The sequence below is a fragment of the Pipistrellus hanaki genome, assembly GCF_964339955.1.
Source record: "Pipistrellus hanaki genome assembly, chromosome: 18".
Lineage (NCBI taxonomy): Eukaryota > Metazoa > Chordata > Mammalia > Chiroptera > Vespertilionidae > Pipistrellus > Pipistrellus hanaki.
This window is the reverse complement of record NC_140520.1, coordinates 9,743,324-9,768,241: the sequence shown is the minus strand read 5'-3', so window position 1 is coordinate 9,768,241 and position 24,918 is coordinate 9,743,324. Positions and strand designations below refer to the sequence as shown.

The 24,918-nt window shown below is 55.3% G+C and overlaps 1 protein-coding gene across 43 annotated transcripts in view; it reads right to left on the bottom strand.

The window, feature by feature from the left end:
* Positions 1 to 200: 200 nt before the first annotated feature.
* Positions 201 to 24,918, bottom strand: part of PDE4DIP (phosphodiesterase 4D interacting protein) — a 138,295-nt gene continuing 113,577 nt past the window's right edge. For 3 of the 43 annotated variants that reach the window (XM_084866359.1, XM_084866336.1, XM_084866352.1), the window contains 19 exons: positions 24,391 to 24,583; positions 23,427 to 23,543; positions 22,332 to 22,830; positions 21,239 to 21,474; positions 20,181 to 20,232; positions 18,842 to 19,065; positions 18,110 to 18,265; positions 13,836 to 14,087; positions 12,164 to 12,295; positions 11,389 to 11,508; positions 9,607 to 9,796; positions 8,999 to 9,123; positions 7,596 to 7,820; positions 5,789 to 5,899; positions 5,042 to 5,259; positions 4,162 to 4,305; positions 2,973 to 3,111; positions 2,645 to 2,691; positions 201 to 1,136 (listed from right to left, as the gene is read on the bottom strand). In XM_084866359.1, the coding sequence (XP_084722485.1) occupies positions 1,047 to 1,136; positions 2,645 to 2,691; positions 2,973 to 3,111; positions 4,162 to 4,305; positions 5,042 to 5,259; positions 5,789 to 5,899; positions 7,596 to 7,820; positions 8,999 to 9,123; positions 9,607 to 9,796; positions 11,389 to 11,508; positions 12,164 to 12,295; positions 13,836 to 14,087; positions 18,110 to 18,265; positions 18,842 to 19,065; positions 20,181 to 20,232; positions 21,239 to 21,474; positions 22,332 to 22,830; positions 23,427 to 23,543; positions 24,391 to 24,583 (3,270 nt within the window). In that variant the 3' untranslated portion in view covers positions 201 to 1,046. Of the gene's footprint in view, positions 1,193 to 1,791; positions 2,434 to 2,644; positions 2,692 to 2,968; positions 3,112 to 4,161; positions 4,306 to 5,041; positions 5,260 to 5,788; positions 5,900 to 7,595; positions 7,821 to 8,998; positions 9,124 to 9,606; positions 9,797 to 11,388; positions 11,509 to 12,163; positions 12,296 to 13,835; positions 14,088 to 16,869; positions 17,056 to 18,109; positions 18,266 to 18,841; positions 19,069 to 20,180; positions 20,233 to 21,238; positions 21,475 to 22,331; positions 22,831 to 23,426; positions 23,547 to 24,390; positions 24,584 to 24,918 lie in introns of all 43 variants that reach the window. The other 40 variants (XM_084866356.1, XM_084866361.1, XM_084866342.1 and 37 more) reach the window with 24 other exon arrangements.

Below are 24,918 nucleotides of genomic sequence, written 5' to 3'. Positions count from 1 at the left end.
CCTCAGTAACAGAAACAGGATGCAAACCCAGGTCTGCGTGGCCATACAGACCATGCTTCCCTATTGAACTCTCTCCCTCTTGCTCATTCATGTCTTCAGTCAATACCGATTCATGATCCATTACACGTGTCAGGAACTGTTGGCACGTCCTGCTCTGACACACGCAGCCCAAACACCGAGGCAGACACCGGAGACAGAGCGGGCGAAAAAACCTTTTATTGCTTTATGTACGGTTTGCTCTAATAGCCCCCAGGAAAGAGGTTTCATTTCCTCCCACAGATCCCGTCCACCAGCCATGCCGGCCTCCAATCCATGGCTACGGCAACATATATAAATACATATCATACAGCTATTCACACATACACACGCTGCAGAGCCAGACCGGGCGGGCTTTAGCACAGCGGTCTCTCACACGCCACCCACGGAGGCCACGGGTTTGCGTTACACAGTCGTCCGTGGCTTGGCCTGGCCATCAGCCCCCCGTCCCGGCGATAGCGGGACAGCTTGTCCGGCGCGGGGCCGGCACACTTTGGAGATCGGGGGGAAGAGAGGAGGGCGCTGGCTGAGCACGAGATGGTGTCCGGGAGTGGCCCTTCCGCCAAGAGGATTCCGAGGACGCGCTGCCGCCGTGGGGGCGGACGCCCGGTGGCCTGGGACCTGCTGCGCTGGCCCGAAGGCGCGGCTCTGAATGGTGCTCCGCGTGTGCTTCCGGTCTGCGATGGAGCTCCAGGCGGGACCACATGCACCGTGGGAAGCAGGTCCCGCTCCCGAGCTGACGGAGGTTCCTCCTGGGGGGGGCTGTGCGGCTGCGGGTCCCGGGTCCCCGGGGCTTTCCCCAGCAGCGCCCAGGGCGTCTACAAGCTACGCGGTTTCGCTTAGTGATAAGCATGTTGTGCTCGGTGATAAGCATGTTGTGCTCAGTGCCGGGCAGGGGCCTGAGCTGGTGTCTGTAAGTGCAGGGGAGGCCCCCGCCTCCCGCCCTACCCCACCGGCCGCCTCTGGCTCCTTCTTGACCCCCGCAGGAGGGAGGAGCAGGGCCGGGTGCCTCAGCAGAGCGGCAGCTGCACGAAAGGGGGGCAGGCCCATCCCTCCTGCTGCTTTAGGGACCGCTGGTGGCCGCGCTTCCTGCATGGCTCCTGGAAGGCAAGGGTCACAAGGCTGGAGGGCGCGGCAGGGCCCTTAGCGATTTCACCTGCGGACAGAACCACACCCGAGTGAGTGAGGACTGCGGTCCGGCCCCCGGGGGACACTGAGGCTGTGCGGGAGGGAGCTGAGTGGTGGCAGAAGCCGGCACAGCGAGGGCCTGCGAAGAGGAGCAGCTGAGGGGCTGCCCCGTGGCCGGGGAGTGAGGGGTGCCGCCAGGTTAGTGGAAAGGTTCCCGCCTCCTCGTGTGGCCATATCCCTGCTCAAAGCTGCCGTGCACGCAGCAGCTGGAGCCGACCACCCCCTCGGGCCAGCTCGCTCTCAATCCGCTTTGCAGCAAACGATGGCTCTGTGCTCTCCCGGGAAGAGATGCTCAGTGTGGCACATGCGCACACAGACGTGGTGAGAGGGGATACTGTGAGAGCCCCCCGTTACGTCCCAACTACTTAACGAGGAGAAAAAGGGGCCAGGCCAGCAGGGACCTCGGAGATCATTCGGGTCTAGGGCCACTCTTACAGCCGAGGGGCAGCCAAAGCCACACAGCCGGTTAGTGACAAGCCCAGGATGAGAACCAGGCCCCGGCCCCTAGCGGGGTAGAGAGAAACTTCCAAGCTGGGGAGCCAGCGGGAGCTGAAGTCGGTGGGTTACCTTTGCTGGGGCAGGAATAAGGCTTTACAGAGGCAATCTTGGAAGTGTTCTTCTAAAAAGGCTCAGGAAGGAAAGGAATCATCGAGAGAAAGACAAGAGGGAATTAGAAAAAAAAAAAAAAAAGGGTGTGTGTGTGTGTGTGCAGAGTTTAACTCACTTTCTCACTGGGGGAACCCACGTTCTCCCCGGTTACCATTCAGGAACATGCTCACATGCTTATGGCAAAGCAGTTCAAGTCCAGGCTGAAAGATTCGGTTTCTGAGTGTTGAGCCATTTGTGACACCTCCAGTTTTTCTGCAAAGTACTTGCTAGGGAGTGAGTTAGTGCTTTCAGCAACTGTAGAGAATGTCTGCCGTGTACATACAGCTTTCCCTCCGCGGCTCAGCCTTTATCTACCTAATTCTCTTAGGTCAGTGAGGCCCAGTGTGTTTTGTTACTTAAAAGAAAAAGACACAGCAAAAATCAAATTGCTGTTTTTGGCCCAACAGTGTGCAGTGAATCCGATTTATTAGGTGGCACCTTGCTTTTGTATTTTCCTAAAGAAGCACAGAAAAGCCCAGCAGACACACCGGCCTCAGGAGCCCTTTCCTGGGGCAGAGGCCCCGGACTCCAGCATCAAGGGAGCTGCATTTCTCCGGGCCCCTGACGTGGCAGAAAAGGAGAGGGAGGTGGAGTAGAGAGAGAAGATGGAGCCCCTGGTGGAGGGTGGGGGGGGAGAGAGACTAGAGGATGCCCGCTGACGACCTGCACTCCTCTGTGGGCCAGAAGCCCAGTGGCCGGAGCAGGCGGAGGGTCACCCACAGACTTTGGCCACAGGGATGGGTGGCTCGGACTGGGGCGGTGGCTTCCTTACCTCCAGATTAGTCCTTGCCTTCTTCAAAACATCGTGCGTCCTGGTCACTGGGAAACAAAGAGCCCGACAAGGCGGAGATTACCAGCAAGCGGGGCCCAGGCTGCCCTGGGTGTGTGTGTGTGTTCTACAGTGTGTCTTCCAGGCCCTCAGCCCGGGCCTCCCTCTGCCCCCAAGCCCACTTCGCTCTGCTGTCACACTGACTCAGGGCACCGGAGGCTGGGCATCGCCTCAGTCTCCCCTCGGCTGCCCGCCCGCAGCACAGTGGGGCGTCTGCACACCCCACCCCCACCCCCGCCCGGCCCTCTCCCCTCCCGGCTCAGGCACCCACGCTGACTGAAGATGAACTGCTCCAGGCTCTCCTTCTGCCGGCTGGCGGTCCTCAGGCGCTCGGCCGTGCTCTGGAGGAGGCTCTCCTGCCTGGACAGCTTGGCTCTCAGCTCCAGAAGCTCCCTCGTCGAGGCCTCTCCCTGGGGAAGGAGGAATAGCGGGCTGTTCTCTGTCAGAGGCCTACACACCCCATGCTTGTGGCTCTTACAACCCAAAGCAGGATTCCTTGATCTTCCCAACAATTTCTGGAGTGGATTCCATGGAAGTTTCAAAACCCTGCAGTGCTGACAGCTCAGGATGAACCAGCAGGCGGAACACTGAGCACCTGGGGCCAGCAGCCTGCAGGCCTGCACTCCGGCTACGGAGCTCCGGCTGCTGAGAGGACCTGCCCCCGGGACAATACGGAGACTCCCGGCTGTGACCAGAGCTCAACCTTAGGGCTGACGTCCTCCATCACTGGGCATCACACTGAGCCTGGTAATCAGGAATGCTGTGCCTTGGGAGGCAGGGCTGGCCAAAGACTGCCTGCACTTTTGTAAATATTAGTGCCAACCACCAGATGGCAAGACCCTCCCCCCCCCCCCCCCCCAGACACACACACTTGGAATTAGCATCGGTGGGTCCCCTCGGTGTGGGCAGCTAGGATCTGGAGCTAGAAGCCCTGGAGGGGATTCCGAACCTGCCTGTCCAAGTGCCGCCACCTGCCACCCGGGGAGCAGACTGAGGTCTGAGAGCAAGGGGTGGCTGACGCTCCAGGCCTGGCCCAGAGATGCAGACTGAAGTGCCCTCGTGGGCTCCAGCGGGTGGCCCTCTCACGGGGACATTCTGGGACCCTGCTTGACTCTGTGCGTGCTGGGGGTGGGGTGGGGGCATTGATGCTCTCTAACCTATCCCTGAACTTCCCAGCCCCACTTCAGAACGTTAAAGAAACGGAGCAGTTACGGCTACCAGGGTTCTCCTGTCTCTCCCTTCTCTGACCCTTTCCTTCCCCTTTGATTTCTGTCCTGTGGGCTGGGGCGGGAGGAGAAGGGATGTGGTCAGAATGGCACTGACCGCAGAACCCACAGATGAGAGGTCTCCCCAGGTCCCATCTATCTGATTCGTTCCTGATCTTCAGGCTCTACGGGGCTGGGGGTGCAGCATGGTTGGGGGGTGAGGGGTGGAACCAGCAAAGGGTGCTGGTCTCTTACCGCTTTGCCAGGCAGCGCAGGGCCGTGGGAGCCGGGCAAGGCTGCCCGCCAGAACATGGTCAGGAGGGAGGCCGACTCATCCAGCACGTGGCCCAGGGCATTGGCGCTGCTGCGAAGCTCACGGACGCCTCCGCTGCCCAGCACCTGGGAGCGAGGGAGGGAGGGAGCGCGGGCATCACTGGGCTGACAGATATCTTCCCCTGAGCATGCCGTCAGCCATCTCACGCTTCCAGCTTCCTCTGTGCGTGAGGCAGACGCAGGCCTGGAAGCCCAGGGCCCCTGGCCTCAGCCGTGATCTCCCACCTGCAAGGGCTCAGGGATTCCAGCTTCCCCCGCATTCTTTTTACGTCTAGTTCTGAGCCTAAAGTCCTGAAGGGGAGCAAACTATACCATGAGGGCATACCAATTAATTGGAATTAAAGTTACTTGAGGAAGAGCAGGTGCAAGAAAAAGACTCTGACCCTGCTTTGTCCCCCTGAAAACAGGAAGTAAATCTCCCGTGTGTTGATGGCAGGAGAGGGTGGAGGTGGAAAAAAAAGAAGCAGTCAATGAATGCATGAGTAAGTGGGAGGAGCTAAAGTCGGAAGAAAGGGCCCTGGGCAGTGTGGCTCACTTGATTGGGTGTCGTTCCCGGCCTGAGAGGTGCTGGTTCAGTTCCAGGTCGGGGCACCTGCAGGGGTTGCAGGCTCCGTCCCCGGTGGGGGGCATGCAGGAGGTAGCCAATTGAGGTCTCACTCTCACATCCATGTTTCGCTCTCGCTCTCTTTCTCTCTCTCTCTCTCTCTCCCCCTTCCTCTCTCTCTAAAAACCAATTTAAAATAAAAACCAGAAGAAAGGGCCCAGGGCAGGGGCACCTAGGCACCGTGGTGTGACTCCCTACCTCAGAGCCCCGAGCCTCGAGGCCAGGGCAGCTGCAGGCGGATCTCACGGCGGCCGCGATCTTGCTGGCCAGCAGCCTGCCCTCCCCGATCTGCTGCCTCAGGGCGCTGTAGTCATCGATGTGGCCGACCACGTGGCGGCCGTGCTTATTGGCGAAGCAGCCGTCAGCAGCGTCGCCCTCCAGCTTGGTAGGGCTCTTCGCTCCATCGGAACCCAGATCTGGAAAACAAAGGCACAGCAAACCCCGCTGCTCATGCCAACCCGAAAGACACATCGAGTACGTACGGCAAGGGCCGGGGCCAGGGAGGGCAGCTGTGGAAAAGCCCAGGGTGTGGTGTCCGGATGGTCTGGGTTCTATGTTCTGTCATCTTTCTCACATCACCTCACAGTGATGGAATTGCAGGAGGCAAATTCTGTGTTTATTGCACAAGAAATATTGGGAACCAATGTTTTTTCATTGAAACATCAAAACGTCTAGGGTGAGAAGACAGGGCAGGAGCGGAGGCTGGATTCTGAGAGCTCTTTCTGGAAGGGAGCGACTGCGTGTGATGAAGCACCAGCTGAGCTAAAGGACACTCACAGGAGCGAGTGTCATGGCAGGAAAGGCGGCCAGTGAGGGCGGCCAACAGCCTCGGGGCAGGCAGAGCGCACGCCCTAAATTCAGAGGATGTGGGTACAGAAAACCGAGGGTTACTTGCAGTGACGGCTCTCCATCACCAGCCCCGTGCCCTCCGGTTGCCATAGTTACCATTTGTCCTACTGAGGAGGGTGGCGTCTGGACCAGGAGCCGTGAAAGAGCCCGGGAAGACCAGGGCTGGGTTCATGCCGACGTCCCGCACGGGAGGCGAGGCACCTGCATCTGGGGGTGAAGACAAGGAGGTTCTCAGGGACCTGGGACAGGCTGCTCGCCACACACAGGCACACCCTCCCCCCTGGGTCCCCCTCACACCCGCGGCCACAGCACTAGCCAGAGCACACCGACCGCAAGGTGTGGAGCAGGTTGATCCTGGAATTGAAGGGTGGAGGAAGCAAAGTCTAATGCAAAGATGATCAGATATATATTTTTCTAGCCCCTGTTTTGAACACGAATTTGCATGTAGTGTCTAACACTAAGCTTTGTTACGAAGTATAACTATGCATAAGTATAGGTAACATATATGTTAAACATACTGAATCAGGGAATGAAGGGACGTATGGGCGACTAAACCCAGAATTCTTTTTAAATATATGTTTATTGATTTCAGAAAGGAAGAGAGGGAGAAAGAGAGAGAAACATCAATGATGACAGAGAATCATTGATCAGCTGCCTCCTGCATGGCCCCACCTGGGGATGTAGACTGCAACCTGGGTATGTGCCCTTTACCAGAATCAAACCCAGGACCCTTCAGTCCACAAGCCGATGCTCAATCCACTGAGCCAGACCAGCTAGGGCTAAACCCAGCATTCTAGTCTCCCTTCTGAGGAGGCGTTAGCGCTGGGAAAATGCAGCAGCGCGGGAAGAACAGGAGGCAGGAGCCTTGGCGGGCCAGGCGGGCCTGGAGGGAGACGAGGCTTACAGTGGAGGAAGTGGCAAGTGTCCTGAACACAGAGACCATCTGCTAGGCCAGCGTGGCTCGGAGCCTGCTCCCTGTCAGGCCTCTGTGGTGGGACGGGACGTGGGCAGTGACTGAGGTCCCCTCGTGCCAGGGGAAGGGAAGCCAGGCTAGAGAGCCTGGACGGCCAGCAGCGCCGAGAGGAGCTTGGGGCGGCGGGAGGAACGCAGCCTGGAAATCTGGGTGAGATCTGAGCCATGTATGCCTTAGCAGGTCAGTTAACGTGCCCATGTTTTCTCCTATGAAAACTGTAAAGCTTGCCCAGCAGCAGATGAAATTATTTGAAAGCTTATGGGGAGTTTTATTTATTTATTTATTTATTTATTTATTTATTTTTAACATATTTTATTGATTTTTTACAGAGAGGAAGAGAGAGGGATAGAGACTTAGAAACATCGATGAGAGAGAAACATCGATCAGCTGCCTCTTACACATCTCCTACAGGGGATGTGCCCATCAACCAAGGTACATGCCCTTGACCGGAATCGAACCCGGGACCTTTCAGTCCACAGGCCAACACTCTATCCACTGAGCCAAACTGGTTTCGGCTTGTGGGGAGTTTTAAAACACTCTACAAATACAAATACAGGAGTGGTTAAGGCGCACCACTGTCAATCACTGCGCGATTCTTCCTGTGCTAATAAGCACTTGTAAATTATTTCATTTAACACTCCACATAACTACACAGACTCCATATTGTTCCCTGCATCTTCAAAAATGAGGGAAGCCAGGCCTCAGTACCTGAGGAGCTCAGACACCTGGCCCTGGGAAACGTGGAAGGTGGCACGCGGAGTCGGAGCCTGAAGCCCGGACCCCGCTCAGGCACTGAATTCACCGGAGCCTCCGCGATGTCACCCCGACCTGCACCAAGGAGCTCGGAGGAGGCAAGACTGTCCCTCCCACCACAGACGCCTGGCGGCCAGGCAGCTGGCTGAGGGCGTCCCGATGCCCTCGCCTTCCTACCTGGGAGCAGCGGCTGCTTGTCTCCGGGGCCAGTGCTGTGGCTGCCGGAGGGGCCGGGGCTGGCGCTGCGGGCACCGCGGTCCAGCTGCTGCTCCAGCTGCAGCCGCAGGCTGTTGTTCGCCTGAATGCTCTGCTCCAGCTGCCCCCTCAGGGCCCGGATCTCTGCCACCAGGTGGCTCAGGTCGCTGCTCAAAGGGACCGGGTGGCAGGCATCCCAGGTGTGAGCTGAAAGCAGAGGAGGAGGGTTGGTAGCTCTGACCCGAGTATTTCTCAGCGTTTGTCGGACGCTCCGTGACACTCCTTTCTCCGGGACGCACGGCCATCTCAGAGACCCAGGCAGCGCACCTGGGATGGGAATGCCACTTCTCCTGTGTGGAGTCTGGACTTTTTCTGAAATTACCCACCGGCACCTGGAGGGCATTTGATATTGGCAGCGGAGGTCAAGCCTAGCATTTCAACTCCCAGCCTAAACACTGTTAGTTTCTTCAACCAGCTTGAGATCTCTAGTCCCTCAGCTTGAGATTTCTAGTCACTGTGTCTTCTCGGTGTCCTTAGCTTGTCAATGTCCCTCTTACAAGACGGTACACACAGCCTGACCATATTTCAGACATGGTCTCCCCACAGGGACACCACGCTCGCACCACGGTGCTGTCGGGACAAGGGTGCTCCTCTATCGACCGTGGCCTACAACGTCCTTGTGGAAATGCGTTTCCACCTCACGCCCTCCTCCGCGAGCCCATGGCCAGCTCCAGACCCAGGCTTCCATGTCCTGTATTTCTACCACTATTGTTTACTTATTTTTAAAAATTAAGTGTATTGGGTGCCACAGATGTTTTTAATCAAGCTTGGGACTGCTAAAAATTTTTATTTCAGCAGGTGACAAACGTCTTCTTTGAGAGTTTAAAATGTAAATCCAGCCTAGGAATGTAGGTCCTATTAGTGGTATTTCCATATAAACAATTCCTGTATCTTTTTCTTTTCTCCCTGGGAAGGGGTCGGAGCGGGAGCAGGCGGCCTGATGCACAGGCTGCGTGGTGGTCGGGATGTATTGTTCACACCAGCCAAGACCTTTCCAAATATGAGTTCTGTGCACGTAAACAGCATCCTTGAATACCTGGACCTTGAGGAACTAACTGGCGTCTGGCCTAGATGGTGGGTGAGGTCTGATGTTGTGGTCTCTCTTTAAGGATGTCTAGGCTCGACCTCACTGTTGTCGCCAACCTCCAGGCTGTGCGTAGGAGAGCTCCCCTGTTTGGACCGGGAGCCCCAGGCCTGGCTGATGGTGTTTCTGAGACGGACCTAGCTTTCCAGGACCTGTACCCTCCAAGGTGACGAAGACCCCACCGGGATCCTAAGCAGGGGCGGGGAGCTCACGGCCAGGGGGGCGGGAGGGGAACGCATACCTTTCAGCCCCTTCTTGGAGCTGCTGTGAAGCGCCTCGTAGATCTGCAGCTCCGACTGGAGGGTCTGGAAGAGCTGCTGCTTCTCCTCGCACTGCTGCTGCAGGAGGGCCAGCTTGTGCTGCAGCCTGCCGGGAGGGGAAGGGGGACGGGGAGGGCGCTGAGCCTGCAGGGCACTCGGCCACCCCAGGGTCAGACACTGCGAGCCAACCTTCAAACCAGAGAGGCTTAGTCCGAGCTGCCTACTCGGGGTCACAAAGCCCCTGGCTTTGATGTTACAGGTGTGGGGACAGAGGCTGGAGGGGAAGGGACTGTTGGGAGTGGTGCTATTAGCTACAGTGGCTGGGACACACCAGCACAGCGTTCCTACTGCCCCGGATGCTCTTCTCACGCTGCCAGGCAGTTAGCGTCTAGGCTGGGGGCGAGCACCACGGCTGGTGCCGGAGTTCTGCCTTCCCAGAGAAGTCCCTGCCTCTGTGCATGTCACCCATAAATCAGGAATTGCAAGGGGCTAGCAGGGCTCCAAAAGGGGCCATTAACTGTCTTGCCAAGATCCCTTCTTCTGCACCTGAAACTGGGGCCTCCTCCCTTATCTGTGGGCACCCCCTGACCTGGAGTCCTTCTCCTGGAGGGAGAGTCGCTCCTCCTGGAAATGCAAGATCTCCTGCTGCTTCTCTTTCAAGTCTTCCAGAAGCTGCTGCCGGTCCACTTTCTGGTGCTCCAGCTCCGCTTCCAGCTCTTGCAGCCGGGACCTCGAGGTCAGCAGCGCCTCCCGCAGGCACTCTGCCTCCTGGGAGTGCTCTGGTGAGCAGAACACAGGAGCGTTTAGACTGGGGGCAGAGGTCAGCAGGAAGGTGAGCCCAAGCACATCATCCCGACAGACAGAGCTAAGGCAAAAGGAAGGTGGGTGCATGCTGCAGCCGGCCTGTGTGTGTGTGTGTGTGTGTGTGTGTGTGTGTGGTCGGCTCACTGTCCACACACACCGGGGAATGGGCCTCGTCCTTGCAATGCCCTTGGGCCTCTGCTGAATGAGGCCTACTTGCTATTAGAGAAAACACTCTGGTTGCTAACGCTTATTGTTCCTAAGTGCTCACAACCCTCTGCGCAACAGTCCATTCTTGATTTTGGCAGAGATCAACAACAAGATCTCCTGTCTACAGTTTTTCGTATATATTACTGTCGTCATTTTGAAAATAGGGACATCTGCTCTGGGCTGGTGGCATCTCTATGCGCTTCATTCTTAAAGATTCTGGAGACTCTGAGAACAAGACTGCAGGTGCCGTCAGTCCTCCGGGGAGAATTCACCTGGGCCTGGCAAACTGTGCTCGTGTAACTCTTCCGTCTTCTCCCCGGAGCTCTGTTCTCGTCTTGCCAGGCACACAATGGTGGCTCAGTAACCGTGCCTTCTCTCTGTGTGTTAGCCTTGATCTTCCCCAAGCAGTGACCTTTCCTCCCCTATCTCCTTTCTCTGCGGTGGCTAATTTGGAAAAATCTGTTGATATCTTTTTTCTCTTCCAGAAGCATTCATTCATTCTCAGCTTATCCTTTTGGACACTATTCTTAGTCTTCTATGACTATTTAGTAAATATTAGTAAACACAAATAATTTGTTATTAACAATATAGTGATTTGAGCAAGTCAGCTAACACTAAGGTCAGCTGCACCTCAGGCCATATCGAAAATGATGCCCACCCATGAATGCCACTTATGGATGCCCACCTGTGGATGTCCACCTGTGGGTTCTATCTGGGGATGCCCACCCATGGATGACACCTATGGATGCCCACCCATGTATGACTGCCTGTGGATGCCCACCTGTGGATGCCCATCTGTGGGTTCCATCTGGGGATGTCCACCCATGGATGACCACCTCTGTATGCCCAAGTGTGGATGACTGCCTGTGGATGCCCACTGTGTAGACTGGGAAAGCTCTGGAAACACTTTACAGGCACCTCCAGACACAGTCATGAGGACTCCTGACCAGAGAGGAGCCTAACTGAGGAGTGAGGGGACGTGGTGAGGGGACACGGGGATGGCAGCCCAGTACCAGGAGGGACACACAGAGCTGCAGTGCAGTCAGGAGAAACGTAAGAGGGTTTATAGGCCACTCAGGTTCCTTCCTTTTTTGTCCAAATCAGCTGTGGGGGGAAGGTAGGACAGATACCTAAGTGGTATCCGCTTTGATAGCCAGTGACTATATCAGCAGACGGGTTTGCACGCAGGAGTGGTTCCCAAGGGCTATGTGTCCCTGGGGCCCCGGAGTCTGAGGGCCCGTAGGTGGCACCTCTCAGGAGCAGCCCTTTCCACCTGCTCTCTCTGCTTCTCCTGTTGGCGATGGTTGTGGCCAGGGAAGACAGGCACCCGTGGTGACCAGTGTGTGGCTCTGGCACCCACCTCGCGACAGGTGACTCAGCTGAGCCTGGAGGCTGCGGTTCTCCTCCCGAAGGGCCCTGTTCTCGCTGTGCAGCTGAGCCGTGGGCTCCAGACCCTGACTGTAGGCGTTAGACGTGGATCCTGCCCCGGAAGAGAGAGCAGACGAGTTATGCATGTGGGTGGCAGATGCTTTCAAAGCTGCCCCTTCTGTATCGCCAAAGACACTGTCCCACCCACAGAAAACCCCGAGGACTCAGGCCTGGGGGCCGAGGCCTGGTTTCCCGTCATCCTCTCGGGGTTCTCAGCTGCACTGTCACCTGCCCTGGCTGCGGTGGCCAGGGGGGCTCGTTCCCCCACATAGCTGCAGCTGCGCGGTGGGCCGACAAGGTGTGTGGGAGGGACGGCCTTCCAGTGGCAGCAGCTGGGGGCGAGTGTGGGGAAAAGCCACTCGGGTAAGTGGCTGAGGGAGGGCCCCGGAGACCTGGCCCTACCACCTGCCAACCTCAGGACAAGGGCACAGAGGACTTGGCAGGAAGTACGAGAGCAGATTAAGGAGGATGAGAAGTCCATGGCTCTGGGATAGACCTGGTGGGTTCTGCCCTGAGGAAGGTCCCTCTCTGAGCTCCCCTCCATCTGCCTGCACAGGAAGGACAGCGGTGCTTGCCCAGAGCCTTGCCTGGCTGCTGGCAGGCAGCAACCGCGTAAGCCGACCACTGTGCTCTGAAGCTCTGCCCGAGGGCCCTCCCTCCAGAAGCTCCCAATGAGGACCAGAAACAGGAAGCCCGGGCCGTCCTACCGCCTCCACGGGCCGTGGAGCTGAGCCGGTGCTCCAGCTGCTCCCGCAGGCGGTCGTTGATGCAGATGGATTCCTCCAGGCGCTGGCGCAGGTTCCGGATCTCGCCAAGGTGCTCCTCCAGCAGGTCAGCCCCTGCAGCCACCGCCAGGCAGGAGAGAGGCGGGAGAGTCCTGGTCACAGGTGCCAGGGTCCACACGGGCACAGGGCTCGGCCACCGGCTTCTCAGCAAGATGGCCTACACGCCACCGTCCTTCTGCCAACTGCACCCTCTCCCATGGGCACCCAGGCAACAGGGTGCTTTCCACCACAGGACAGCCCGGGCCGAGCAAGCCCCATGCACCTCCTCCCGCGCCGGGCTATGTGCCAGCGCGCAGTGACCAGTGTGACTAGTGAGGGAGAGGGGGCTGCGCCTGGTTTAGAAAAGCAACAGGGAGTGCTCGTTAGCTTGAGATCTCACTGGCTTGAGTTCTCCTGTGGTTTCCCCCACCCGACCGTGGGTCTCGGCCCAGCGTGTGGAGCCGTGGGAAGAAGGTTCCTTCGGCGTGGCCTGGTGACCCCTGAATTCTAGTCACCGCCTGGACTGGAACCAGCCTACGTGTTCAAACTCCTAGGACGATTCGTTCACAGGCTTTGCTAGAATTTCTCAACATTCCTGCCGGACCTTATTTTAGTCTGCAGTCCTTTGAGTTCTGGAAATGAAGCTGCCCCTTTTCACTCAGTTCGTTTTGATTCAGGGGGGAATGTTTATTAAAAACCAGTTTATGTGCGCAAAAATGTAAATAAATAACCGGAGGCTGGGACAGGCCTGCTGGCATCTGGCCACCCAGCGGCCACTCCTGAGTGTAACTCTGGGTGTGACGGGGAAGGCCTGGCTACCCTGACCCTCTCCTCTGACGGATTAAACATCCTTTAGCTCTTCCTCCGCCTTCAACGCAAGGCCTCGGGTCAGTTTCAGGGACATGGTCTCATCCGCTGCTTAATGGTCCTGAATGCTGCCCTCACATCCCTTTACCAGGGAGGGAGGAAGAGAAGGAGGGACAGAGAGAGGAAGGGAGGGACAGAGGGAGGAAGGGAGGGAAAGAGAGCCTACACATATCCAAGGCTGGTGAGAGGAGGAAGTGCCCCAGGAGAGGGTGACAGGTGCAGGAACAGAGAGGGGAGGGGTGCTGTTGACAGGCTGCACCACCTGCACCATTTTGCTTCGGGCTCAGCCTTTTCTTTTGAAAACAAACAGTCGTCTCACTATTGGAACTGAGCCGCGTCCCAGCATCCATCTGTATCTAACAGGTCCACACGGGGCACTGCCCTGACCCTGGCCAGGAAAGCTAGGACCGAGGCAAGTCGGGCCTGGTTTGGGGCACAGAATGTATTTTCAGGGCGGGCCACCTTCTCTGCAGCAATTCCTGACTGAGGGCAGCATGTCCTGTGAGTGCTGGTCGCGGCATTCCGGAAGGGCCCAGCGTGTGCTGTCAGGTGCTCGGGATGCAGCTGAATGTGAGAGCAGCGGAGTCCCTGGCTTTCCCACACCCAGCACAGCACCGGGGCCCTGGCAGGGAGGATGAAGGATGCACGAAGCACCGCTGTGGCCCTTTCATTTTTATCCCCAGGAACTAGAGAAATGCAAGAGCCCTGCCGAGGGCACAGGCCCTCTACGGGGTTTAATTTCACTCACCTGTGGGTTTGGAGTTCAGCTGGCACAGGGAGGAGCCCGAGGACAGCTCCCCAGATACGCTCCCTTTCTGAGGCCTCATCATATCCCACTGGCCGCTGCTGCCCAGGTACCGGGGCTCCAGGATCCCACCCAGTTCTAGGGTGCCCCTCAGAGGAGAGTGGGGTTGAGCAGGAGGGAGGAAGTGGGAAGAGCTGGCGTCCGAGTGGCTGCTCAGCAATGTAGCTGGGGAGGCGGGATGGATGGTGCTGGCACCTGGACAGAAAGAAACCCGCGTGAGAAACAGCATCAGCCGAAACCGGATTGGCTCAGTGGATAGAGCGTCGGTCTGCGGACTGAAAGGTCCCAGGTTCAATTCCGGTCAGGGGCATGTACATTGGTTGTGGGCACATCCCCACTAGGGGGTGTGCAGGAGGCAGCTGGTTGATGATTCTCTCTCATCGGTGTTTCTAGCTATCTATCCCTCTCCCTTCCTCTCTATGAAAAATCAATAAAATATTTTTTTAAAAAAGAAAAGAAAAGAAACAGCATCAGAGGGGAAGGATCAGCGAGGAAGTGTGTGCATATCGAGAACAGACCCCAACGGGTGCCTGTGGCTGTCAGAGATCCCAGCCCACAGCAGAGAGCCCAGTAGATGAAGATTCATGACCTAGAGGCCATGCATTTGCCATCAGGAGACACCAAGCGGCAGGAGACGGATAAAGTATCTGACAGTCACCAGTGTAAGCCAAAGAAATCCAGTGGGCCCTGGCTCCTGTCACAACCCCTAGGACAGCGTCTAGGGAGGTCCCAGGAGTGGAACTCACTCCCAAAGGCGGGGGCCACGTGGATGATGGGATCCAGCATTGCACACACCTGTGAACAGGACTCTGTTGGCCTGTGGGGACTTGCTTTCCCCAGGAGCTAAGCGGTCAGTCCTTCCCTTCCTCCTTTGGGGCTGTCCGAGGAGGAAGGGGACATGAAATCCAGCTAGACATGGTCGCCCCAACTCCTCCAGACCAGAGAACCCTGTTGAGGCTGCAGGAGGCTCTAGGGAAGGCTAGTGGGGATTGGACCTCAGCCAGCATGATTCCTCAGTCCTGCCTGAAGCATCACTGAAGACTTGCAGGCAGGGAGGCAGGCCGGGAGGGGAGAGGACCTTTCATTTCACAGGCTGATGCTTTCACAGAACTTATGAAATCATGGGCCTTCTCCTGAGCACCATCATCTCTGCTTCTAGAGAAAAGAAGCCCAGCTTGGGGAAGAGATGGAGAGAGGAGGGCAGCGCTGTAGTTTAGGATGTTCCTATTCACATGACCGCTGTCTTTCAGGGATCATATACATGGGTGGCAAGGTGCACAGGTAGCTCTATCTAAGCAAACAGAAGTGAGGACACGTTTCCTCCTGCCAAGCCAGACTCCTCTGAGTAGTTAATTGCTGATTTTTATCTCCATTTGTAACTGGTTCTCAAACTTGGCTACACAGTGGAAATACTTGGGACAGTGTAAGAAAAATATATGCTGATGCCCGAGCTCCCAAGATGCTGCCTTGGTTGGCATGGAGTGCAGCTTGGGCACTGGGTGTTCTTAAGGCACCCCAAGTGATTCTAATAGACAGCAATGTTTGAGAAATACAGTCACAGGTCTCTCCTTCCCCAAATTTGCAAAATACAGATATCCATCAGGATCACTGGGAGTTAGAGAACAGGATGAAAAACGTAAGCCTCGGAATTTTACCTGGGATTCAATAAAGATGTGATTTCCTACACCTTGACAGTCAGTACGTACACATTCTACTCAAGGTCATGGGAGCTCCCAAGACTATCAGCACCAGTGAACAATATTCCCATCCTCCAATTTCCCTGGCCACACAATGCAGAGCACATGCCCTAAATCATGCAAGGACACCAGGCAAGATGTTAGTCCCACAGTGACCTGAGAAGCCGCCATGCTCTACTGTCCTCTCTGAAGCTTTGGGTCAAAGCAAACAAGGAACATGGGTGAGCAAGGGTCCCTCGGAGAGTACCGCCCCTCAGGATGGCAGACAAAGGGCTACGATCTTCCTCACCAACGCGGGGACCACCCGACTCTGGTCAGTGCCCCAGACTAGGTGGGGCTTCAGCGCACAGCACCAGACCCCTTTCCATGCAGTGCTCTCCTTCTATGTCTCCCCTTGGATGAAGGTGAACCAACAACTATGGGAAGGGGAAGGGAGAAGAGTGACCTTGAGGACACTCTTGTCCCTGGGGCATGGGACAGATTTGTTATCCATCAATTGTTGGCTCAAGAACTGCTACAGCAGGAAGTTCTAGGTCAGACATACCAGCACTTTCCACCAGTTTCAAGGTAGTTTCAAACTGCTTTCTAGTTGTTTCTTTAAACACTGTTAGAAAGCAAATCCGTCATGTGAGGTTCTTTTCTTATTCTTTCTAAGCTGTAAGGGATCACACGCACACAAAATTGTTATGATGGGGCTCTAGCCCATATCTACATCAAACTCTGTTTCCGGGTCTCCCTGTCCATATGTCCCCTGTCCAGGGGCGGAAATGAACCTTGCACAACAGGGAGAGGGGCTGTCACCCCCTTCTAATCCCTCTACCTCCGCCTTGTAGCCCCCACCTGAGGGTGTGAGGATCTGAACTCGACTAAAAGCATCTCACAGTGGGAGGATATAATGGCCATGGAAAGGGTCCCACGAAACGTGGCCATCTTTGTCACAGAACGTGGCCATCTTTGCCACGGCCACTTCATCCTGCATAGGCAAGTGCCTCACCAGCGTGGCACACTTGGTGGTAGTGCCCCCTGACAGCAGTGGGACAGTACCAGGACTAGGGCCTGGTGAGCTAGACATCTGTTAGCTGATGGGACACACACACACCAGAAAGATAACAGCAAACACATTTCCAAAAAAATTTTTTTAAGCAAGCAGCATTATCCCACTGTCGCCCCTGGCCATGTGCGCCCCTCGGCTTTTAGGAAACTCTGCCATCAAAGCAAAGCCATGCAGAGCGACACGGGTGGGGCCGCCATCAGCGGGTTCACGTGCAGGAAGTGCTCACTTTCTCCCAGCTGCCTCTGCAGCATCTGCAGCTCCTGCTGAGCCTCGGCCAAGGAGACCGCGGGCCTCTCGCAGCAGCCGAGGAGGGGAGGGCCAGTGGGGCGGAAAGGCAGGAAGGTGGGTGGAGCTGAGGGCAATGGTGCCTGCGGGAGGCCAACCCGCGTGGGTATGGAGGAAAAAGGAAGGCCTGGAAACAGAAAGTGAGGGAGAGAGCAGAGACATCGTTAGAGAGAAAGGAATGAGTACAAGATTGAGAAGACGAGGTTTGCCTTTCCCTGCATGGCTGGTGCAGACCTGAGATTAACCAGTGCACCCCGGGCCATTAGGCTGAGGCAGCTAAAGGAAATGTACCCCTCCAACTGGCCTCAGGATACACACCATGTACGTATTAAGGACTGCGGACCCACTCATAAATCATGAGTGATTTAATATGGCAGAATCTTGTCTGAGGGTTCTGAGGCCTCCCCAGCTAGGAAGTGAGCAGCCCATGTACCACAGAAGTTGTGGAAGGGAAAACAGGGTGGGAGTTTGGGGGCGTGGGGGAGGGCGGCAGATGTGACTTTCCTTTCGTTCTTTGACTACTATAATCTTGCGAGAAACATTTTGCCTCTTTGCTCCCCGGGGTGAAATGAGAGAAAGAAATGAAAGGTCTATTCAAAAATGATTACCCAGTCCTGGGCGGTGTGCTCAGTGGTTAGTGTGTCGGCCTGCACACCAAAGGGCAGCAGGTTAGATTTCCAGTCAAGGGCACATACAGGGTTGCAGGTTCAATCCCCTGGCCCAGGTGCGGGGGCATGTGTGGGAGGCAACCAATCGGTGTGTATCTCTCACATTGATGTCTCTCTTTTCTCTCCCTCTCTCTCTCTTTTTCTCTTTCTCTCTCTCCGTCCCCACTCTCTCTCTCTGCCTTCCTCCCTCCCTTCCACTCTCTCACAAACCAATAGAAAAAATATCCTCATGTTAAGATTAATGAAAAATAAATAAAATAAAAATGATTAGGCAACTTATTGGTCAGAGTCTTTTCGTATGCAGCTCCAAGTCTGTTGTGAATGAGTTATTTTTCTAAAATATTTCAAACAAAGAAAAGTCAGGCACAATTAGTGAATTAGGATGGTCTTTTGATTTTTCCCCAGGATTTGATGCAAATAAGTCCCTAACAATGGAAACATCTGTCTCTGAAGAAAAGCCAGACAGGAGCCGGGGGAGGGGAGACGAGGCCCTGCCCGCTGCCCGCTGCCTACCTGGACGGGCCTGGGCGGCCTCCTGCGGGGGGCTCTGGGGAGCAGGCAGGCTGCTGGGGTTGCTGCTGGGCTCGGCCTTAACCCCCAGAGGCGCGGTGGTGGATGATGATGGAGAAGACAGTACAGCAGAATGACTTGAGTGATGATGGGTGGAATCTACAAAACCCACGAATGAAAGAACATGTGTGATGATCCACAAAGAACTGGAGCCTGGCCTTACACTTAACCGGGGTTCATTTCCTAGGTACAGAGTGCTCCTTTGAGGGGGGGGGGGGGGGGGCAAGCCAGCACAGAGGTGATTCTAGGGCCCAGAGCCCCGAAACCAGGAAAATGGCGTCTCCAAGGACACCAGGTAGGAAGGGCAGCACCCGTGGGATGCTGTTCGGGAGCTGCTGCTGATGGGATTGCTGCAGGAAGGACCAGCGGCCCCATCTCAAAGGAGGTCAGAGTCTGTGCTCGTAGGCAGCGGGACAGAAACACTGACACCATCTCATTCTCCCCTGCAGCTCGCCTGGGGTCTAACCTCATGCACACGCGGCCGGAGACCCGGTGCCAGCGTAACTAGTAGAGTTAGGAGCAGAGAGAGGATCCTAACGCACTGGGCCTGTGCTTGGCACTCGGTCCCAGAGCCGTGTTCGGCCTGTTCCACACCAGGCGGACCTATGAGGCCGGCTTATGGTGGGCTCCTCTCGGCCTACGTAAAGCTGGACCTGCTCAGAAAGCGGTGGCTACCTGGGTGGCCAGGCGAAGCCTTCTTCTCTTCCTCGTGTGTGTCCTCGCTGGCTACGTCCATGTCGGAGCAGGCTTCCAGCTCCTCGGACAGGAAGGAGGAGCTGCTGGGTGAGCGCTGGGAGTCGGACAGGGCGCGGCTGCTAGAGGGCGAGAGCGACCGGGCGTCCAGCTTGGCCTGCAGGACCTCGATCACTTTCTCCTTCTCCTGTAGCTCCCTGCGGAGCCTGCTGGGGGAGGGAGGACAGCAGGTGAAATCGGGGTCCCCACACCAGCTAATCCTGACTGGACCACATGGGAAAAGCCACAGAAGTCAAGGGAACATTCCCGCAGAGAATAACGGAAGTGACCCATCTCTGATTAGGGTTGGGTGGGGAGCAGGTGGGGCGCAGAGGGAGGGGATAGCCATCGCTACCCAGGGCACTGGCCACACCATACGCTGAGGACTAGCGGGGACTGGGCCAGCCCTCCAAGGCACTGCCACCTAGAGTATGGTTCCCACTACGCTGCAGCCTGAGAACTGTTGGCTACCTGTCTCCAACTAGACAGCACGGAATGCAAGGAACGCATTGAGAGCCACATGGCAGCTTGACTTTGCCTTCACATCCAGGAGCAATACAGATGAAACCATCTGCATGGCTGAGGTACAGACCCCTGGGTGTCTGATGGATTAGACACGAAAATAAAGGCAAAAACAAAAGCACCCTGTCATTCCCCAGGGACACGTGGAGAAGCACTGTGTGGTCTAAAGCACACGCATGACACAAAGTGGCTCGAACCAGCAGCTACAACAGACTCTGAGCCTATGTGTCACTGTGTATGATAAGGCGATATGCAGCAACTCACTGAGAGCTGGCTTCTGAGGCACTGAGCTTCCCAGGGACCCGCAATGTCTGGGCCTTTTCCACTAAGAACTGTAATATTATTCTTTTTTCCCAAGGAAATTGGGCGGCTCGGAACTAACTACCAACTGAACTAGGGGAAAGAGTGGGAGAGTAAGCCAAATGGGCAAAAAGTACACCCTGGTCTTTAAACACACAGCGGGAAGCAGAGAAGACCCTGGGGGTGCAAAACCCCTAAAACACGGTTAGTATGCTTTTAATCAGACTGACTCCAGGTTACCAAACCTGGAGAACAAATATACAAATGGAAACCAACAGAATCATATCAAAATGAGTAAAGAATTGGGTTAAAGACAGACAACAGTACAGTGTCCCATGAATACATGAATGAATTACAATCAACTATTCCTTCCTCTACCCACACTTCCCCAATGTGTGGCCCATGCTTCATCCCTCGGGCCTCATTCCTGGTCCCTTCCCCAGCTCCCATGTGGAATTACCTGAGGGCCAGCGGCTCGAGTCCAGCTCGATCTTTCTCACTTTTATGATCCTCTGCAAACCAAATTCAAAAAGAAGCAGTAAGACAATCAAACAGGCCCCACTTCGCACACTGCAAACGCAGGGGCCTACTTGTGTACGGAACGAGTATTGTGTGTGTCCAGGGTGCGTGGGAGCATCATTCTGGGAGGCCCCAGATTCTGTCTTTAGGGAGGGGAACCAGCAGGCTTTCCTGAGCTCACCGCAGACTTTCCCTGGTCTGGTGATCCCCACCATGATTTCCTCTGCCCTAAATCTACACAAACAAGTTTAAAAGGCATGTGCCCAGCTTCCCTCTGGGACAATCCAGCCTCCGAGCCTGCCACACACTGACTCCCCGATGTACGGCTTTCATGTAGAGCCTACTTTTGCTCTGAGATGATGAACAATCAACCCTGTCCCACTTCGGCACCTGCTATTTGGGGTGCTTGGCCCCCAAGACTGATTCTGCTGTGCCCAGGAAATTCTCTCTAAGCAAAGAGCTTCGGTTATAACCAACTTTCCTAGCCCTTGTATTGTGGCAATCCGTGCCTACACCGTGTCCAAAAGGGCATGGTGCTTCAGCTATCTCTGAATTCCTTTTGTGTGCAATACCATGCAATGCATGAAGACACACAGACACCAAAGAGATAAGTCATTTGCCCAAAGCAAGTCGATGGCAGCATCCAGGCCAAGAGCTTGGGTCTTGAATTCCAAGTTCAGGGCTCTTTCTACTGTCACACGGTGCTCTGAGCACCTCCCGTTCTTCCCCTTAGCGCTGGAGGGATGCAGCCTCCTTCCCCAAGGTCACATTCCACGAAGAATGACCTTCCTACAGTGGTAGCCGTGGCCTCTCCAACCCTGTGTGTGCCTCCTCCGTGCTTCCCACCTTTCTTACTCTAAGGCCTGATGTTGGAATGGCCCCCAGGAATGACGTGGAGGCTGGAGGCTGGGTGAAAAGGCTGCTGTGGAGGTGCAGCAACCACCCGGGCCCGAGGCTGAGAGTGACTGAGCGAGTCCCAAAGCCCTGTGGCCCACTCACTGGTGCTGAGTTTGCTGGTGAGCCGCTCCGACAGCTGGCTTCCCTGAGTGAGCTGCTCCCGGAAGCTCTGGCCCAGATAGTAGTCAATGTCGTTGCTCCTCAGGAGGTCCTCAAAGGACTTGACTGTGTCTTTTGCATGCTGGGTAAGGAGGTAACAGATGCCTCTCCCTTCTCGTATTTTCTGGCGTAGGTAGGATAGTTCTCGAGCCTGATCCTGAATCAGGGAATCATATTTCCTAATGCAGGGAAGAGAAGGAAAAGAGTGAGAATGATACGTTATGGGGGCTTCCATGGAGATTTCTGTGAGCACTTCTCTAAGGATCTCCCCGCCAAGTGGAATTTTGGCACATAAAACACAGGACGTATTTAAGAGTAAATTTTGCTCTGAGAGACTATTTGCATCAAACAATTTATGCCACTTTCTTCCACTGTTTTATATATGTTTGTCCTATGGCCCAAAAAAATGAATCATAAGGCCCTAGCCAGTTTGGCTCAGTGGATAGAGTGTTGGCCTGTAGACTGAAGGGTTTGGGTTCAATTCCAGTCAAGGGCACATGCTGGGTTGCAAGCTTGATTCCCAGTGGGGGGTGTGCAGAAGGCAGCCGATGGATGATTCTCTCTCATCATTGACATTTCTATCTCTCTTTCCCCCTCTCCCTTCCTCTCTGAAATATATATATATATGAAATAAATATCTCTCTGAAATAAGTATATATATATATATATATATATATATATATTTTTTTTTTTTTTTTTTAAGACAACAAGTTCAGAAAGACTAGATAGGTTGCACAGCTAGTGAGCGCCAGAGCCAGGATTCAAACCCAGGCATCCTAACTTCAGTCTTACCAGTACACTGTGCCCACTGTCCTTTCCTCATACATCCCCAGGAGGAAATCCCAGAGACCTGGTATTGCCCAGACAGGGCCGCCACCCAGTGCCTTGGATCCCTCTTAGTCCTTTCTTCAGACTCGGTCGACCGCTGAAATAAGTGCCCTGCTGGGTTTTCTCTCCCACCTGCCTGGCTACCCTACTTCAAGCACAAACTCCGCCATCCTCTATCTGGTAAGGGTCCGAGGAAGGCCCGCCTTACCCAGGCCACGAGGCTGATCTCAGCTCCTCGGCCAGCTTCCCTTCCAGTCCGGACTTCGGGAGCTGGGCCTCCAGCTGGGACACCCTCTGAATCAGACTCTCCAGGTCCTTCTTAGCCTGAAGGCCTGGGGGGTAGAAAGTGCCATCAGACAACCACCCCTCATCCTCGTCAGTGACGCTATGAGGTGAAGATCCCTCGAGGGTGCCAACGGCCTTTAGCTTGCGGGGTCTCTCCAGACTGGACGAGTAGTCGCTGGTGACGGAGAGAGACCGGACCCGGCTCTTGAGGTTTTGAATGATCTTGTTGGCGGTCTGCAGCTGGGCCTTCAGATCTTTGATGTCCTTCCGGAGGACAGAGATGTCTTCGGACTTTCCGTATGCCTGGAACTCCTCCTGCTTCCTCTTGGGGGGGCCGGCCAGGGTCGGGCCCAGGCGCTCCTGCTGAGAGCACAGCCCCTCCATGAGGACTGGTTCCCTGGGGCTGTCGGGCTCCTCGCACTCTGGGAAAAGACAAAGCCGCCTTCCTGAGTAAAGCTGGGCATGCTCCACAGCCTCGCCCTTCGGGGCAGGCGGTGTGGTCACAAGGACAATCGTGAGAGTAACATTTGAAGCAGCTCTTTATTCAGCCCTGGCAGGGGATTAGCACTCAAATACAGTATTACTTATCCTCACAACAGCCCTGCAAGTCAGGTGTGGCCTCCCTGTTTTAGATTGCAAATTATTGGATATCCCTACAATCAAAGTCCTTTCATAGTAGAAATACAATTTTTTTTTTTTTAACTTATGGCTTGCATATTCCCAAAAGCTCATTTGATGTTTTTCATTAATAAAGTAAGCCTTAGCATTCCCCCCTATACTAACCAGTTGGCTAGAACCATATTTTCTTTTACAGTAGTATGCTGGAAACTAAGTCTAGGAATTCACACTCACACTTGGCTTCGTCTTGGAAACGAGTTTTCATCCAAACATCCTGTCCCTCTCTGGTCCTGTGTCCTCTTCAGTTTACAGCACCCTCTCCCCCTCCTCCCCCTCGGGCATGGGATTGGCCAACAGCACCCAGATGTGAAGGCTGATGGGGAAGGACACTGAGCCTTACCTGGGCTGGTGCTCTCCTCCCGCTCAGCCTCATTCTCGCTCCGGCCACAGGTCTCGTAGCCCAGGTCCTGGAGGTCCACCTGAACCTGCTTGCTGGCCTGCTTCACCAAGGAGTCACCTGCTCGAGAGACAGAGGGTGTCTCACTTACTCGGTGGCACACTCGCTGGAGGTGGGAAGTCAGGTCCCGAGTGGGATATACGCTTCTTTGGACTCACGGAGTGGGAGAGACCACCCTCTCCAGGCAGCAGGACTTCCCTCCACCAGGGTGAGCCTGCGTTTGCCACTGATGCTCTCACCTACGCTGACCCAGACATAGTTGGGACCAGACATGGTGAGACGGCAGATAGTGCATACTCTCATATAGAAGCCTCAGTGACACTAGCAAGTGCCTTCGCCACAGAAGCTCAAGAAATACCTGAATGACTATGGACTAACTCAGAATCCCAAGACATCTGGCTCTGCCCTGTCCAATATGGTAGCTACTAGCCACATGTGACTATTTAGTGTTAAATTCAAGTTAAATAAAAGGTAAAATTCCCAAGATGAACTAGCCCCATTTCATGTGTTCAATAGCCACACGTGATACAGACAGAGAACACTTCTGTCACTGCAGGGCCTTCTGCTGGAAAGCACCAATTTTAGACCAACAGTGATGATGTATTTTTGAAGAATCGGACGTGGTGCAGAGGAGCAGGAGAGAAACTATCAGTATGTGCTGGGTGAGGTGAGGTCGTGGCTGACCACATGAGAGATCACCAAACCCAGCTGTTAGTCCACTGCCTCCCTAACTCACGCAAACTTCTTCTCTGCCACCTGCAAATTAACGTTCAGTATCCTCCTCCGTGATGCTAGGACCATGGTCAGGGCTAAGTCTGTTTCTAGGTTGGAGAAGACGTGAAGTCTGAAAGGCATGTGGCTTCACAGGGGGAAGACAGACGCTTGGTGATGGGAACTCAGGACTTACTGAGCGTGAGCCTGAACTTCTCCAGCTGGCTGGCCTGGGCAGACACAGTAGCTTCCGCTACCAGCAGCTTCTCCTGCAGATCCTGATAGCGCTGCCTGCACTGCGCCAGCTGGGAGCGCAGGTGCTGGGTGGGTCTTGGGAAGCTCAACTCCGACGGTGGCCCGGGGTCACGGGCTTGGAGCTGGTCGTCCAGCTGTGAAGAGGAGCCAACACGGGGAAGTGAAGGGATCGGGGCGGTCTGAGGTCAGCCCCGGCAGCAATGTCCACTTCCTCCCTGAGCCCATGGACTATACTCCTGTGTCTGCCACAGCCCTGCTCATGCCATTTGGCAGCACCTTGCTTTCTAGACGGAGCCTGGGGAGCCGGGATAATGTTTTATTCACCTCGGGATCTGCAGCACATGGCATGGGGCCAACCGTGTCTTCGGAGGAGCCCTCAGTAAATGATCAACAGTTGGAAAGAGGCAGAAACCACCATTCCTCTGCCCCTGCATTCCTGTCCTTTCTGAATCCTTGGGGTTCTCTGTTT